This window comes from Pantherophis guttatus, chromosome 5 (genome assembly GCF_059756535.1).
Source record: "Pantherophis guttatus breed Tessera chromosome 5, ASM5975653v1, whole genome shotgun sequence".
Classification (NCBI taxonomy): domain Eukaryota; kingdom Metazoa; phylum Chordata; class Lepidosauria; order Squamata; family Colubridae; genus Pantherophis; species Pantherophis guttatus.
The window spans coordinates 774948-790749 of NC_142067.1; the positions used below are offsets into that span (position 1 = coordinate 774948).

Consider the following 15802-nt stretch of genomic DNA (forward strand, 5'->3'; position numbering starts at 1 on the left):
CGGAGGCTCAGAAGGCCTTCATGGAGGATGTGTGTTAAAGGCACCAGAGAAGGAAGGAAAGAAGGGAGAACTCACGGGAGGGACTTAATTTACCAACTGTGCATGAGGAGAGACAGGGGAAATGATCTCGCAAGGTAAGCTCCACATATTTAACAAAAGTTTCAGTTCTGCACATTTACTGAAGTGGTGTGTGTGTGTGTGTGTGTGTGTGTGTGCGCGAGAGAGAGAGAGAGAAAGAGAGAGAGAGAGAGAGAGAAAGAAAGAAAGAAAGAAAGAAAGAAAGAAAGAAAGAAAGAAAGAAAGAAAGAAAGAAAGAAAGAAAGAAAGAAAGATTTTACAGAATAACAGAGTTGGAAGGGACCTTGGAGGTCATCTAAGCCAACCCCCTGTTTGGGCAGGAGACCCCTAGACCATTTCAACAAATGGCTGCCCAATCTCTTCTTGAGAACTTCCAGTGATGGAGCACCCACAACTTCTGGAAGGCAAACCGTTCCACTGGTTAATTGTCCTCACTGTTAGGAAATTCCTCCTTAGTTCTAAGAGGTTGCTTCTCTCCTTGGTTAGTTTCCATCCATCGCTCCTTGACCAGCCTTCAGGGACTTTGGAGAATTAGGTAGGAACCCCCCCCCTCTTCTTTGGGGCAGCCCCTCAAATACTGCTATCATGTCACCCCTAATCCTTTTCATTAAACTAGACATACCCAATTCCAGCCACCATTCTTTATAGGATTAGTCCCTTAATCATCTTCGTTGCTTTAATTCAAAGTTGTCTAGGAAGGACCAGCTGTGGCCAGCATCCCTGCTTTGAAAACATTTTTAAATGAGTGGCCTCCCCAAATTCAGCTGGCTCCAGCTGTCTTGGACTCCATCTCCTGAGATCGTCAACCAGACCCTGCACTGGAACCCCTGGGAGGGTCGTCCGGGCGGGGGGCACAGACTTGGGGAAGGTCACTGTAACCTTGGACCCTGTCTGGAATGGAGGGGGAGCTGGGGGAGGGGGGCTGTCTGGGACTCGCTGCCTGACTTGGGCAGCCCCCAAACCTTTGGCCACTAATGTGGGCCTTTGCTGCCTGTTCTTAAGAAACGTGGAAGCCCCACTGAGGCCTGACACCCCAGCACAGGGCTGGAGGGTAAGAAGGGCCCTCTTGGCTCCTCCGAAGCCCCGTCAGCCCGGGCTGTGGGAGTTTGTTTGGGGGAGGGTGCAAGGTGTGATCACAAAGCTGCTTTTTAAATTTCAAGTCATTCTGCATTTAATGAAATCACAGAGTAGGAAGGGACCTTGGAGGCCAACCCCCTACTCAGGCAGGAGACCCTGCCTGGACCATTCCTGACAAATGGTTGTTAAGTCTCTTCTTGAAAACCTCCAGCGATGGAGCAGCCCAACTCCTGCAGACAAGTCGTTTCACCGGTTAATTGTTCTCACTGTCAGGAAATTCCTCCTTAGTTCCAGGTTGCTTCTCCCCTTGATTACTTGCCATCCGTTGCTTCTTGTCCTGCCTTAAAGTCCTTTGGAGAATAGGTGGAGCCCCCTATTTTTGGGGTCAGCCCCTCAGATATTGGAAGAATGACTGCCATCATTCTGCAGCTGCCTTTCCTTTTGCTCCATGTTTGCATTCGTTGATGCTTGCTTGCAACTCCCTTCCCTGCGGCTGGTTGATAACGGAAAGCAAACTGAGGCTGGAACTGCACAACTCTCCGTGCCGGTGGGGGAGGGGCCGATGTGGGCCGCTGGTGGCTTAGCGTGGCTCTTCCCACGCCCACCTCATCGGCCTATTGAGAGTCCAAGGTGGGAATCCCTAAATCCCTCCGTTCCTCAGAGAGTTCCAGGAAGGCGCACAGTTCTTCCTTTCCCACTTTTCCTTTCAACGACAACCCTGTGGGGTAGGTTGTGCTGCGAGAGGATGACCCAGAGAGTTTCCATGGCTGAGGGAGGAACCGAACGGGGGTCTCTTTAATCCTCCATCCAGCCCCTCCACCACCACAACCCTTAGGATACAGGTAGTCCTCTACTTACAGCAGTCCATTTCATGACTCTTCAAAGGGCAGTGAAAAAAGTGACTTATGATCATTTTTCACACTTATGATCATTGCAGCATCCCCACAGTCACGAGATCAAAAGTCAGAGGCTTGGCAACCGACTCACATTTATGACGGTTGCAGTGTCCAAGGCTCACGTGATTCCCCCCTTGCGACCTTCTGACATGGGCCTGGGAGGCCCACGGTGGCTTAGCAGTTCAAACCATGGCTTAGCTGGTCGGTAGATTGCCCAGGGCCTTGCCTCCCCCTTCCTGGCCCCCTTGCTGCTGCTGTCCCTCACCCCAAGAGCCCCTCCCCCGGGGTCCTCTGCAGGGGCGGGCGCTCTTTTTGGGGGAGTGAGAAGAAGCAGCCTGCCTGCCTCCTTGAGGTTACCAACTCTGCCTTCTTTCCTTTCTGCAGACCTGAGCACGGGGCCTCCGGATGCCACCCTGGCAATGCCCTTCACGAACGAAAGCCTGGGCAGCCCCTCCTCCTTCATCTTGAGGGGCTTGCCTGGCCTGGAAGCTGCCCACTTCTGGCTGGCATTCCCCCTGTGTGCCATGTACGTGGTGGCCCTGGTGGGCAACTCCATCGTGGTTCTGGTCATTAAAGCCGAGCCGGCCCTCCACACGCCCATGTACTTCTTCCTGGGCATGCTGGCAGGGGTCGACCTGGCCCTGGCCTCCTGCACGATGCCCAGGGTCCTTTCTCTCTTTTGGTTAGATGCCAAGGAGATCGCCTCCAGGACCTGCCTTCTCCAGATGTTCTTCATCCATTCCCTCTCGGGCATGGAGTCCACCATCCTCTTGGCCATGGCCGTGGATCGCTATGTGGCCATCTGCCGCCCGCTTCAGTACTCCACCATCCTCACCAACTCTGTGACAGTCAAAGTGGGCATCGTGGCTTTGGTGAGAGGAGTGGCCTTCTTCCTTCCTCTGCCCTTGCTCCTCAACCGCCTGTCCTTCTGCGACAGGGGCCTCCAGCATTCCTACTGCCTCCACCAAGATATGATGAACCTGGCATGTGACAAACACAACCTGAACATGAACATCGTCTACGGTCTGATCGCCATCAGCCTGGTGATGGGCCTGGACTTCCTGCTCATCCTTGTCTCCTACCTGTTGATCCTGAAGGCCGTCCTGGGGCTGAGCTCCTGGGAGCAGCGCCTCCGGGCCTCTGGCACCTGCCTGGCCCACCTCTGCATGGTCCTGGCTTTCTACGTGCCCCTGATTAGCCTCTCCGTCATCCACCGGTACAGGAAAGATGCGTCTCCTCTGCTCCAGGCCATCCTGAGCAACATCTACCTCCTAGTTCCACCCGTGCTCAACCCCATTGTCTATGGGGCTAGGACTAAAGACATCCGGAAACGGGCCTTAAAGTACATGAGGCTCAGCAGGAACAGGGAGCCTCACTGAAGCCGGCTGGGTGTAGAAAACCAAGCCGGAAGTTGCTCTCTTCATCCCAGGAGGAGGCCGAGGGAGACAGGCCACATCTGAAGTCCACGGAGTCCCAAGACAACTGCCATCTTCTGCAGCCTTCCTGTTGCAATGGCCAACATCCTAATCTTTGACCTGCCTGCTGAGGCTGAAACTCCCCTGCCGCCCCAATCCCCAGACTGTGCAAACGGACCCCAGGATGGACATTACAAACCCTTCTTCTGCGCCTTTGCTGACCCATGGACTCCACAGGTTCTTCTGGGATGCCTGTATGTCCCTGTCCCCCATTATCAGAGGAATCCCCCCATCACTTCAGAAGAATCTCCCCAAGGGAGCAACGGATAATTCTCCAACCTCTCTATAAAACGAGCTTCTCATGGATGATGATGATGATGGAGATGATGGAGAAGGAGGAGGAGAAGTGCTTCAGAACTTATCAAACCTGAGAGGTCCACTGGCCTCTGCTGAACCTTCTGTCTCTTGCTTGAGGTCCATGCATCATGAAGGATTGAGAAATGCTGGTCAAGGAAAAATGTTGGTCAAAAAGGGGCCTCCATGAGGGGCCGGCAGGGAGCAGCTTGGAAGAGTGACCTTCTGCCTCTTTTCTAAGGACAGTTTCCTCCTAGACTGCATAATACCTTGAAGGCTGCAGGAATTCCAGAACTGAATTCCAGAACTTCCTAAACTGAGGCTCTCCTTAACAAAGTGAAGGCCACGCAGAAATGTTTTATGTTCACCTTCGAATAAACTTGCTCCTTGCAGTTGGTCTCTGTTCAGCTCTGCCTTCCTGCAGTTGAAGCCCACTCACATCATTAGAAGGGTGTCTCTCCTGTCTAGCACGGTGGGGGACTGAGGTACCTCACAGCTCCCAGGAAGAACACACGGGTGTGTGTGTGTGTGTGTGTGTGTGTGTGTGTGTGTGTGTGTGTGTGATTAGAATGATTAACCACTGGAACGACTTGCCTCCAGAAGAGGTGGGTGCTCCATCACTGGCGGTTCTAAGAAAAGATTGAAAAACCGTTTATCTGAAATAGTATCGGGTTTCCTGCTTAAGCAGAGGGTTGGACTAGACGACCTCTGAGGTCCCTTCCAACTCTGGTGTTCTGCCCCAATCCCACCCTTCAAGCCTTCCAGAGTGGGGGTCCCGGGGGTGCTGTCATCATCTCACCTGGCCTCCATACAGTCCCATTCCTCGCACAAGGGGTGCTTGTCTGCTTTCCAATTCTCATTTCTGAGTATTTGGAAGTAAAGTAAGATAAAGAGGCTTACGACCCATCCATCCCTCCATCTGCCCATTAGGATAACCTCAGCAAAACAGGACCCGTTTTTGTGGCAGGAAAAACTGGCTAAAGAAAGAACTGGGCTTTTGCTGGTTGGGGGCCACCAAGGTAAAGAATCCCCCCCCCCATTCCAGGCATTGGTCAGGCACAGTGGAGGAGCAATTGAGCAGCAGCTGCGTAGCCTGTTCTAAGCCCCCCTCCCTGTCCATGCAATGCTGAGTGGCTCAGGTGCAGCTTACTTGGAGCTCTGCCACACACACAAAGACCCATAAGCACATGGAGGAAAAGGCTGGGGAGACCTCCAGGGGGAAAGGTCTCCACCTGTTCCCCAACAGACCTACTTCTGTGGCTGCCTGCCAGCCTGCCTGCGTATAGCAGGGGTCTCCAAACTTGGCCAACTTTTAAGACTTGTGGTCTTAAAGGGGATCTAGTTGGCTGGGGAATTCTGAAAGTTGAAGTCCACAAGTCTTAAAAGTTGCCAAGTTTGGAGACCTCCGGTTTATAGCAATGGTATAGCTGCCCATCTTAAAACCAACACTGGGAGGTGTACCTCCAATACAGCATAGAACACAGAACATAGAATAATAGAGCTGGAAGGGACCTTGGAGGTCTTCTAGTCCAACCCTCCAAGGCCTCTGGTGGGCAGTCATTCTTCGGAGATGGCCCAGCTCCACAGACCCCTCCCCCCCACAGGGCAGAGCTCCCAGAGGGGTTGCTCCACCACCTGATGGTGCCCTGGCTCTAGAAAGCCCGAAGTGGGCTGGTCTTTGGAGCAGGGGAGTTTTGGGGGGGAAGGCTCACTCAACCCCACTCCCAGAAGGCTTCCTCAGCCAAAACCTCTTCATTTCTGTGAGGGAGAAGTAGGAAGACTAAGAGAGACTTTAGGAAGGTTTCCATGAATGGAAATCCTGACGGGAAAAGCAAGAAAATAAAATAACAGAGTTGGGAGTAACTTTGGGGGTCTTCTAGTCCAACCCTCTGTCCAAGCAGGTGACTCCATACTCTTCCAGACAAGTGTCTGCCTAATCTCTTCTTCAAAGCCTCCAGTGATGGAGCCCCCACAACTTCTGGAGGGAAGCCATTCCGCTGGTTAATTGTCCTCACTGTCAGGAAATTCTTCCTTTGTCCTAGTTGCCCCTCTCCTTGCTTAGTTTCCATCCATTGCTTCTTCACAATGTGTGAAGATTATGCACCTAATAAAGGACAGAATCACACCGTCAAGGGATGCCCCAAGTTGGTCTCCATCAGTAGAGAAAGGCCGTGGATACCCACTTCTGGGTGGGTGGGGAGAAGGCAGAGCTCCTCAATTCCTATTGGCTTGGCCCTCTTCCCACCTGGATCCTAGGTTCAGATGATCCGAGACAATCATGGTCTCAAGGGGGAGAATGAGCACATGGACAGTGGACTCCCCTGGAGGAGCTCAAGGACACTTGCATCTCCTACCTTGCCAGCTGCCCTTGAAGGACCAGCCTTCCTCTCATCCCAGGCCGTGGCTGAAGCCAGCTCAGCTCACCTATTGCTCAAGTGGGAAAAGAGTTAACTTGCAGCTCTCGGCTCCACACTCGGGGTTCCCAACCTTTTCTATCTCCCGCACCCCTAGAACGCTTCTATTCTCGCACCCCTTTAAAAAATAAATAATTATATGCATATACTGGTAATTATACACATACACTATAATTTTGAAACTTCTAAACCCAAGTTTTCGCAAACCTGGAATATCATTTTGCACCCCCAGTTGGGAACCCCTGGCCTAGGACAACTCGCTGCAGGACAAGAGGTACACTACTATCGGAGAAATGGTGGAATAGATTCATTGAAGAAAGGATGTCAAAGGAGGGGCAGAATGAAATGTGAACGATGAAAATTAAAATATGAGTTAGTGAGTTAATATGACGAGTGAGTTAAAAAATGAGGAGAATTCTAAATATTATGAAGTATGGGGAAATTGGTATAACTGGTTGAAGAATAAAATAAAAGTATGAGCATAGGATAGGACTTGCTATACATTTGAATTGGATTTAATCGTATAGAACACTGTATAGTTAAAGATGAACTTATTCAACGTACGATGTACCAAATTGTATAAACACTGTACCTCTGATCAAGAAAGAGATTGTATACTATTTTTATATTTTGGAAAAAATCAATAAAGTATTTTAAAAAAAAATTAAAATATATTTTAAATCATTTTAAATAATTAAATTGAATTGTTGAATTGTCCCGTGGCAAGTTGGGCATGGCAAGTTGCCCCATTCCTGTAGGAAAATTGTGTTTTCTGTCTTCCCTTCCTAGTTGCTCAACTTCAGCCGGCAGCAGCCAAGCCAGCGAAGGGGTTGGGACGCCCCCTTTCCTCTCCAGTCCCCTGTTGTCCTCCCCATGAAGCTCACCAGGCCAGGGAATCCACTCCGCAGCAAGGCTAAAACTACTCTGATTGAGATGGGCTGCAACAATTTAACTGTTCCTCTCCTCCTCCTCCTCCTCCTCCCACCCTCATTGCTCCGTGAATCAGGGAGGTCTCTGTCTGAGCTGCTTCCAGACGTCGCCTCTTTGCTTCCTCTCCCTTTACCTAGACACGGGGATTGAATCCCAGGCCTGAGAGTAACGCTCCGCTCCGTGCAAGAAGAAAAGGTGGTGCAAAAAAACATCCAGGCTGCCATCTGGATTGTTTGTGTCTCCTTTTGCTGTCCCTCCTTTTGCAACAACGGCGGCAAAGTAAAGAAAACGGTAACCCTAAAGAGAGAATCCGTCCCCTGAGGCACCAAACCATAAAGCAGTTCTTCCACCCCACCCCCATTTTATTTATTTATTTGTAAGATTTATTAGCCACCCACCTTACCACACAGTAACTCTGGGCAGCTTATTATATAAAAGATAAAATGGCACAAAACCTAATAATATAAATACAATGCTATAAGAATATCAAGCTAGCTAAATGGGTGGGGAGGAAGGGAGTATGGTGAGAAGGGGGAGATGGGGGTCTGTTCTTAATCTATCAGCCATCCCCAACATGAAAGGCCTCCGTTGGGGCCCCAAGGGCTTCTAGCTCTTGCAGAAGGTAGGAGCTGACCTCACTCAGGGGCTGGGGGGCAAGAGGTTTAGAGGGCAGGTGCAATTTTACTCCAAGACTCCAGTGGAGACGTTGTACACCTGGGCATTGTGTGCAGCCAGAACTCCCCAGAGAGGCCTTGCCTGGCCAGCATCTCCATTCGGTCCCTTTGCTACCTGGTGGCACCTGAGCTATATATCCCAGCAGATTCTGCGTCAGGTGCTGTGCTTCTTTGGAGGCTGTTGAGAGGCCCATCGCTGATCCGGTCAGCCAGACCTTAGCAGTCTTGCAGGTGTGTCCGTGTTGTGGCTCAGAATGGTTCCGTGGGAGTGTGCATGTATGTATGCATGAGAGTGAAGTCTCAGTGTTGCCTCTTTAAGCACAGCAAAAAGTATGTGGATGAAGATAGTTTATTTATTTTTAAATGTTGTATGCTGCCCAGCTCTCCACTAAGTGTCTCTGGCTGGCTTGCAATACCATAAATAACAGAATAAAACAATTGCAGGATTAGAACATTAAAGCATCCAACATTAAAAATTAAGACATAAAATCAATATTAAAATGGATAAAAGGAACCAATGCATACACAGGGTGGAGGTAAGTCACTTTTAAGTTTGAGGCTCTTCTTTGCCTCTGATTATATGCTAAACCGCTTGCTTAACAAAGGTGTACAGAGGCCCACCTTAAAATACATCGTGTGTAGATCTTTAGCAAAGGATGTCAGATGAACCCAGTGGGTGCACACCTGAATGGGAAACCATAGTTAACCATAGTTAGACTAGCATTGGTGATGTTACCTAGTTTGGGTGATGAAACATCTGCAAGAAAACCACCAAACTCAAAAATCACCAAGGACCCCTCATAGTTAATCTAGTTAACCATACTTAACTAGGACAGTCAACCAAAGGAAAGAAGTTGCCTTCATCAGTGGAAGCTTTCAAGAAGAGGCTGGGCTGCCATCTATCAGAAATGGTATAGGATCTCCTGCTTGAGCAGGGGTTGGACTAGATGACCTACAAGGTCCCTTCCAACTCTGTTAGTATTCTCTTCTCTTCTCTTCTCTTCTCTTCTCTTCTCTTCTCTTCTCTTCTCTTCTCTTCTCTTCTCTTCTCTTCTCTTCTCTTCTTAACCTTGAAGTAACTCCATAATGTGCAGACTTCTGAGCTTGGCAAGTCAACATTGTCAAAAGGGATGAAACGAGAGGAGAGAGCTAATGTAGAACCTAGAATAATAGGTTTGGAAGGGACCTTGGAGGTCTTCTAGTCCAGCCCCCTGCCTGTGACAAGAGATCCTATATCACTTCAGACTTTCTTTGGGCTTGATGGGATGGATACACAGGATCACAGAAAGAATAACAGAATAACAAAACAGAAGAATAGAGTTGGAAGTGATCCTGGAGGTTTGTGAGTCCAACCTCCCACCCAAGACGGAGACCCCAAACCATTTCAGCAAATGGCTATGAAATCTCTTCTCAAAAACCTTTTAAAAATACATGGAAGGCTCTGGAATAGGAATTGTGGATTGGCTGGCTGAAGCCCCAAACAGGAGCTTCCATGGGACAAGGGGTGGTGAGACCACTGATAGCTTGTGACACTTCAATCCACCTATAGCAGCTGAGCTCTGCTCCCTTCCTGTTTCCTTTTCTTCTCTTGCAGTTCTTCTCTTGCACCCCGAGAATGCAACGTGGCCAGGATGACTCTTTCCTCCTCCTGAAGGGAAGAGCAAGGCCTGGGAGCGAGGGGAAACCCATCTTCTAAAATTGGAGCCTCAGCTGAGTGCAGCAAGGAAATCCCCTCATTGTTCCTAAGGAGAAACTGAGCTACAGAAAGTATGTTGGGGGCTATTCTTAGGCTCTGCCGCACAAAGCACGGAGTGGGATTACTCACGTCCTCCCTTTCTCTGAGAGGAACACCCAGTTCGTCACCCAGAGGCAGGAAACTGACTCTCTAACCAGAAGAAGCCCCAGAAGGTCCCATGACTTAGGAGGAGACATTATCCAAAGAAACTGCAGACCGATTGATGGGGTGGGAAGCAAGGCAACTTTTAGATTCAGCAGATTGTATCAAAATATTTAAGAAGTAAGAAGACCCAGGCAGCTTGGAGAGACAGGCATCTGGTTCATTTAATGTGATTTGCTATGCCAGGAACTACCAACCTCAGTGTCCATGCCCCTTCCACCTCCTTCTTCCTCCTGGGGTTTCTAGGACTGGAGAATGTCCAGACCTGGCTCTCCATTCCCTTCTGCTTCATCTACACCTTGGCTCTCCTGGGCAATGCCACCCTGCTCTGGGTCATCTGGACAGAATCCAGCCTGCACCAGCCCATGTATCTCTTCCTCTCCATCCTGGCACTCACCGACATGGCCATGCCCACCTGTATCCTGCCCAAGATGGTGGGTATCTTCTGGGCCAATGCCCAAGAGATCACCTTCGCTGCCTGCCTGGTGCAGATGTTCATGGTCCATGCCATCTCTGCTGTGGAATCTGGGACGCTCACCGCCATGGCCTATGACCGATACGTGGCCATCTGCGACCCGCTCAGCTACACAACTCTGCTGACCCCAAAGACGGTGGTCAAATTTGGAGCAGCCATTGTTATCCGGGCCTTTGTAATCGTCTTGCCCATTCCTTTACTTTTGCTGAGGTTGAGATTTTGTCACTCCCGAAATATCTCTCATACTTATTGTGAGCACATGGCTCTAGTAAAACTAGCGTGTGGGAACACCACTCCCAACAACCTCTATGGGCTGATTGTGTCCCTCCTCATTACCGGTGGAGACCTGACCTTCATCTTCATCTCCTATGGACTGATCCTACGGACCGTGTTCCACCTGCCTTCCTTGGAGGCTCGGCACAAAGCCCTGGGCACTTGTGGGGCCCACGTGGGAGTCATCGTCATTCTGTACACCCCTGGACTCTTCTCCTTTCTTTCTCACCGCTTTGGGCATAACATCCCCCACACTGTCCACATCTTCCTGGCTAACGTCTACTTGCTGGTCCCTTCCATGCTCAACCCCATGGTTTATGGTGCCAAGACCAAGGAGATCCGTATGCGGGTGTTGATGGCTATGGGGATGCAAAGTAGGAAAATTTAGGTCCGAGGCAGAGTCCAAGCCAACTCATAGTAGTGCTGTGTGAAATTAACAATCTTTGTGTGTTTAGATCTTTCTGTTCAATGTGGATGCAAATAAATTTATTTCTCCCAAAATATTTTGAAGGAATATTGTCTACTGTTCTATATTCGGACAATCTCTTAATAGGTAGTGGTTTAATTAGGCTGTTGTAGGAGATGACCAGGCTGAACCCGAGGGAAGGAAGGGTCAAGTGTGTCGTAAGTTTGGAGTCCTTTTGAGCCCGCAAGAGATCCAGCCCACCTAGAATTCCATTGACTTATATCCACTGCCTATTTGCTTTGACTGTTAGTAGTTCAGATTCTTGTAGATCCCACCATACATTAAACTTGTATTCATTTCTTCTTATAAAGAAAATTTATACAAAATCTTTTATAGATGGCATTTACCACCTGCTAGAGTAGCTAAAAAGTTTTAAAATGTCTAGCAAATGTTGGAAATTTAATCAAAAGAAAGGCACATATGTGGTGGACTTGTGCTAAAACAAAAACATTTGGGACAAAAATACATAGATGGCTAGAAAAGATAATAGGAAACATGTACATTTTAAACCTGAACTGTTTTTATTAGGGATGATATCAGAAAAATTTGATAAGAAAAGTATGTATTTAGTATTGCATGTTTTAACAGCAGCGAGGATTCTCTTCACACAATATTGGAAAGGTGAAGAAACACTCCAAAATGAAGAGATAATTAAGAAGATATTAGACTGTGCAGAAATGGACAGACTTACATTGAAAATCAAGCAGAAAGAAGACACAGAATATTATCAAACTTGGAACTTATTTTACCAGTGATTGGAAAAAAGGGGGGAAGAGTAAGAAGGGAATTTGAATTGTTAAGCAAATTAAATATCCAGACAACACGATGTTTGTTAGGCACTAAGGAATGTAATTAATAGAAAATTAATAAAATTTATTTTTTAAAAAACTTGTATTCATTTGAACTGCCTGCTCTCCTGATTTCTTGCGCCTGACAGTCACGGACTGATCCCTGGAGCCTCTGTTCCTCATACAAATACTTTACCAGATAGCAAAATAGTTAATTCACTTCCTGTTCTGCCAGCAGCACTTCTTGAGGTCCAGAAATGCCTTGAAGGTTCAGCAGTTCAGCTTCACTGTATTAACCATTTCCATGTGAAACCAACTGCTGTGATTCACGGCCTGTTTAGATGTTCTCCTTGACCTCCCTCAGGAAGTCTCCTTGTTGACAGATCCCCTCTGAAGCCACCATGCAGCTCCTTCCCTGGCAGCAGGGATAGCTTGACTCAGAAAACAATTTCTCCTCTAGGCTGAGAAGACCCTCCCTCTTCATCCCCTCTCATGTTGATCCAACCCAGCCTGTCCTGCTGCTCTGAAGCAGAAAGGAACCGGGCTGCCCCTTCCTCTTTTGTGTGTCCATAGCCAACGTTGACTTCCTGGTCCCTCCCAAGCTCAGCCCCAGGCTCTATGGTGCCAAGGCCCAGGAGAGCCACGTGCGGATGGTGACGAGGGCTATGGGCTTGAGAAACAACAATTGTAGGCCAAGGCAGAGTTGACAGGGTAGGACAATTAGTCTGTGGAACAGGTTGCCTCCAGAAGTTGTGGGTGCTCCATCTCTGGAGGTTTTTCAGAAGAGACTGGACAACTCATCCCAGATCACACCACCAGACTATTCATCAGTGGTGAAATCCAATTTTTTTTACTACCGGTTCTGTGGGCGTGGCTTGGTGGGCGTGGCAGGGGAAGGATACTGCAAAATCCCCATTCCCTCCCCACTCCTGGGGTAATGATATTGCAAAATCCCCATTCCCACCCCACTCTGGGGCCAGCCAGAGGTGGCATTTACCGGTTCTCTGAACTACTCAAAATTTCTGCTACCAGTTCTCCAGAACCTCTCAGAACCTGCTGGATTTCACCCCTGCTATACATCCAAGAACCTCAGCCTGCTCTGTGGTATCAGAGTCCATGGTAAAGTGGATCTGAGCAAAGTTATCCACCAGGTAGCCTGAATAATCTTCACAATACCCCAGCAGATATTCCCAGAGACCTTCCTACCCAATGAGGAACAGGTCACCCTAAACAGGGCCAATGGGCAGCTGATGTCAGGAAACTGCTAGCTAGGCTGGAAGGAGGGGTCAAGTGAGGACCCAGCCTGGAGTCTTTGCACAGCCCCAAGCAGCATAAGCTTGACCTCCCCCAAGATCCATGAATCCTTATCTGGTCATTTCCAGGGGAAGGCAAGAAGTCTGGGTAGATTCCTGCAGCTAAATGGTATCACCTCCCTTTCTCAAGATCTGAATAAACGTGTGACTCAGAGAGAATTGGACTCCGGCTCTTTGTTCGTGTTGGACCAGACCTAGAACCCCTGCTTAGCAAGACCCAGCTAATAGCAACAGAGCCAGGGACTGCCTGGAGGCCCCTCCCCTCCCCTCCCATTTTCTTTCTGCTTCCTATTGGCCCCGGGGCCAACTTCAGAACCGCCACCTCCCTGCCAGCCTGCCGTGAACTCTGGGAGGAAGCTGGGAGGGCAGGCGAGGGCCTGGGGGGAAGTGAAACATACTTCTCTGTGAGAACCAACAAAGTCTTCAAGGCCATTTCCCTGGGAGAAGAATGCCAACACGTAGAGTGACTGTTACCAAAACATCTCTTTTAAATTTGATTGGACAATGAGAGACAAACAATGGGAAGGGACCAAGGGAGGAAAGTTAACTGGCAAAAGTCTGGCACAAACTTTCAGTTCTGGCTTTACGTTACTGTGATTCACTTGACTTCTAGTAAACTATACCTTTCTCAAGGATCATTTTTACTTAGAAGTCAGGAGTGAAATCCAGCAGGTTCTGACAGGTTCTGAAGAACCGGTAGCGGAAATTTTGAGTAGTTCAGAGAACTGGCAAATACCATCTCTGGCTGGCCCCAGAGTGGGGTGGGAATGGAGATTTTGCAGTATCCTTCCCCTGGAGTGGGGTGGGAATGGAGATTTTGCAGTATCCTTCCCCTGCCACACCCACCAAGCCATGCCCACAGAAGCAGTAGTAAAAAAAATTTGGATTTCACCACTGTTAGAAGTCCAAGTTGAGGCAGATCTGACAGCCAGGCTCAGAGGGGAAATGGATGAAGCAACCAAACCAGTCCCAGTAGAGGAAACTTTTCTCCTTACTTTGGCCAGTTGCAGTGATGATGAGAACAAGGCCTGGGATTCTCACAGGTCCTACAAGGTAGGGAAGATGGAGGTGCTCTTCCTTATGAATGTGAAGATGTGGAGAAGAAAGTATCCGGATTTATATGTTGCATATAGATACGAACATACAGCTTCTGAATAAGCAGTTCCTTTACAAGGCTGCCTTTCGTAACAGCTGCTGGTGATGGAAGAGGTGGAGAGCTCTCTCTCGGATCTGCTTTGTCTGCACCCCATAGATAATAGGGTTCATCATTGGTGGGAAGAGCAGGTAGAAATTAGCCAAGAGAATGTGGATGTAGGCAGGAACATGGTGGCCAAACCTGTGTATGACAGAGGAGAGAACCACAGGAACGTAGAAGACCAAGATGGCGCAGACATGAGACAGGCAGGTGCCAAAGGCTTTGTGCTGTTCCTCCTTGGTAGCCAAGCTCAAGACAGCTCGGAGGATCTTGGCATAGGACAGCACGATGAAGCCCAAGTCAAAGCCAACAATCAGGAGAGCCACAAAGATCCCGTAGACATTATTGAAGCGGGTGTTGGAACAGGCCAGCCTCACCACGGCCATGTGCTCGCAGTAGCAGTGGGCAATGAGGAAGGAGTGGCAGTAGGACAGTCTCCGGAGCAGGAAGGGCAGCGGCAGCATCAGGGCCACCGCTCTCATCAAAGCCACCAGCCCTGCTTTGACCACCAGCGAATGAGTCAGGATGCTGTGGTACCTCAGAGGGTGGCAAATGGCCACGTAGCGGTCAAAGGACATGGCCAAGAGCACTGCAGACTCCATGATGGAAAAGGAGTGGAGGAAAAACATCTGCACCAGGCAGCCAACCAACCCAATCTCCCCGGCGTTGAACCAGAAGATGCCCAGGGTTTTGGGCATGGTGGTGAGGGACAATACCAGATCAATGGAGGACAGCATGGAGAGGAAGAAGAACATGGGTTTGTGGAGACTCAGGTCTGTCTTGATCACATAGAGGAGGGTGCCGTTGCCCAGAAGGGAGATGACAAACATGGAGCAGAAGGGGATGGAGATCCAGTGGTGAGCTTGTTCCAGGCCAGGAATCCCAGACAGGAAGAAAACGAGGGGCTCCAGGCGGGTGTGGTTGCACGCCGATCTATTGTACGGCCCCCTGAAGAGTTGCTTCATTTCAAGATCTTTCTTGCTGGGGTTTTCTTGCTCAGACACCACATAACTGATGGCGGAAGGAGTCCTTGCTGGGGTTGAAGATCTCCTTCCTTTCTGAAATGCTGCCAGCAAAACAGAAAGTTAACCCAACATTCATCTTCTCTGCTGTTCTGTCTTAACTAACCAGCATCCTTCATGAATTTGTTCATAAATTTGATCCACCAAACAGAAATTAGAAGAATTTGGGATTTCAAGCATCCTGTTCTTGCACCCAGTTAGGCAGCCAAGTATTCTCCACGTAGCAAGTTAAAACTCCAGGACTTTTGGAAACAGACAAAAAAAAATCCCCCCCCCCCCCAAAATCTCAAGCAAACAAACAAAACATCCCTGCAACTTTCTTTCTGGATCTTTTATTCTTTTCTGACCTAACCATTTGGCCAAGTGGTTGCGGAGCTAATAAGAACACAGTCCCTGAATTTGAGAGAGGCGCTCTTCCCTTTGCAAATGGGCTTCTCTGCCAACATGATCACCAACATCCGATGACGGATATGACACAAGAAGAAGAAGACGAGGAAGCCCATTTGGAAATATCAATCACCCAGTAATTCAGGCA

At 49.0% G+C, this 15802-nt stretch overlaps 3 protein-coding genes across 3 annotated transcripts; 2 read left to right on the forward strand and 1 right to left on the reverse strand.

Moving 5' to 3' along the window:
* On the forward strand, nt 1-4216 carry LOC117676452 (olfactory receptor 51E2-like). The gene is made up of 2 exons (XM_034435926.2): nt 1-134; nt 2436-4216. Exons 1-2 carry the CDS (start codon nt 122-124, stop codon nt 3428-3430), a joined length of 1008 nt encoding a protein of 335 aa, XP_034291817.1. The 5' UTR covers nt 1-121; the 3' UTR covers nt 3431-4216.
* LOC117676455 (olfactory receptor 52D1-like) lies at nt 17-10984 on the forward strand. The gene is made up of 2 exons (XM_034435932.3): nt 17-134; nt 9433-10984. Exon 2 carries the CDS (start codon nt 9915-9917, stop codon nt 10869-10871), a length of 957 nt encoding a protein of 318 aa, XP_034291823.2. The 5' UTR covers nt 17-134; nt 9433-9914; the 3' UTR covers nt 10872-10984.
* A 3233-nt stretch (nt 10985-14217) lies between these two features.
* On the reverse strand, nt 14218-15411 carry LOC117676454 (olfactory receptor 52K1-like). Its single transcript, XM_034435930.3, has one exon. It carries the CDS (start codon nt 15208-15210, stop codon nt 14218-14220), a length of 993 nt encoding a protein of 330 aa, XP_034291821.1. The 5' UTR covers nt 15211-15411.
* Nucleotides 15412-15802: the final 391 nt, after the last annotated feature.

Coding starts and splice junctions, on each gene's coding strand:
- LOC117676455 (XM_034435932.3), top strand. CDS start 9,915: ATGCCAGGAACTACCAACCTCAGTGTCCATGCCCCTTCCACCTCCTTC.
- LOC117676454 (XM_034435930.3), bottom strand. CDS start 15,210: ATGAAGCAACTCTTCAGGGGGCCGTACAATAGATCGGCGTGCAACCAC.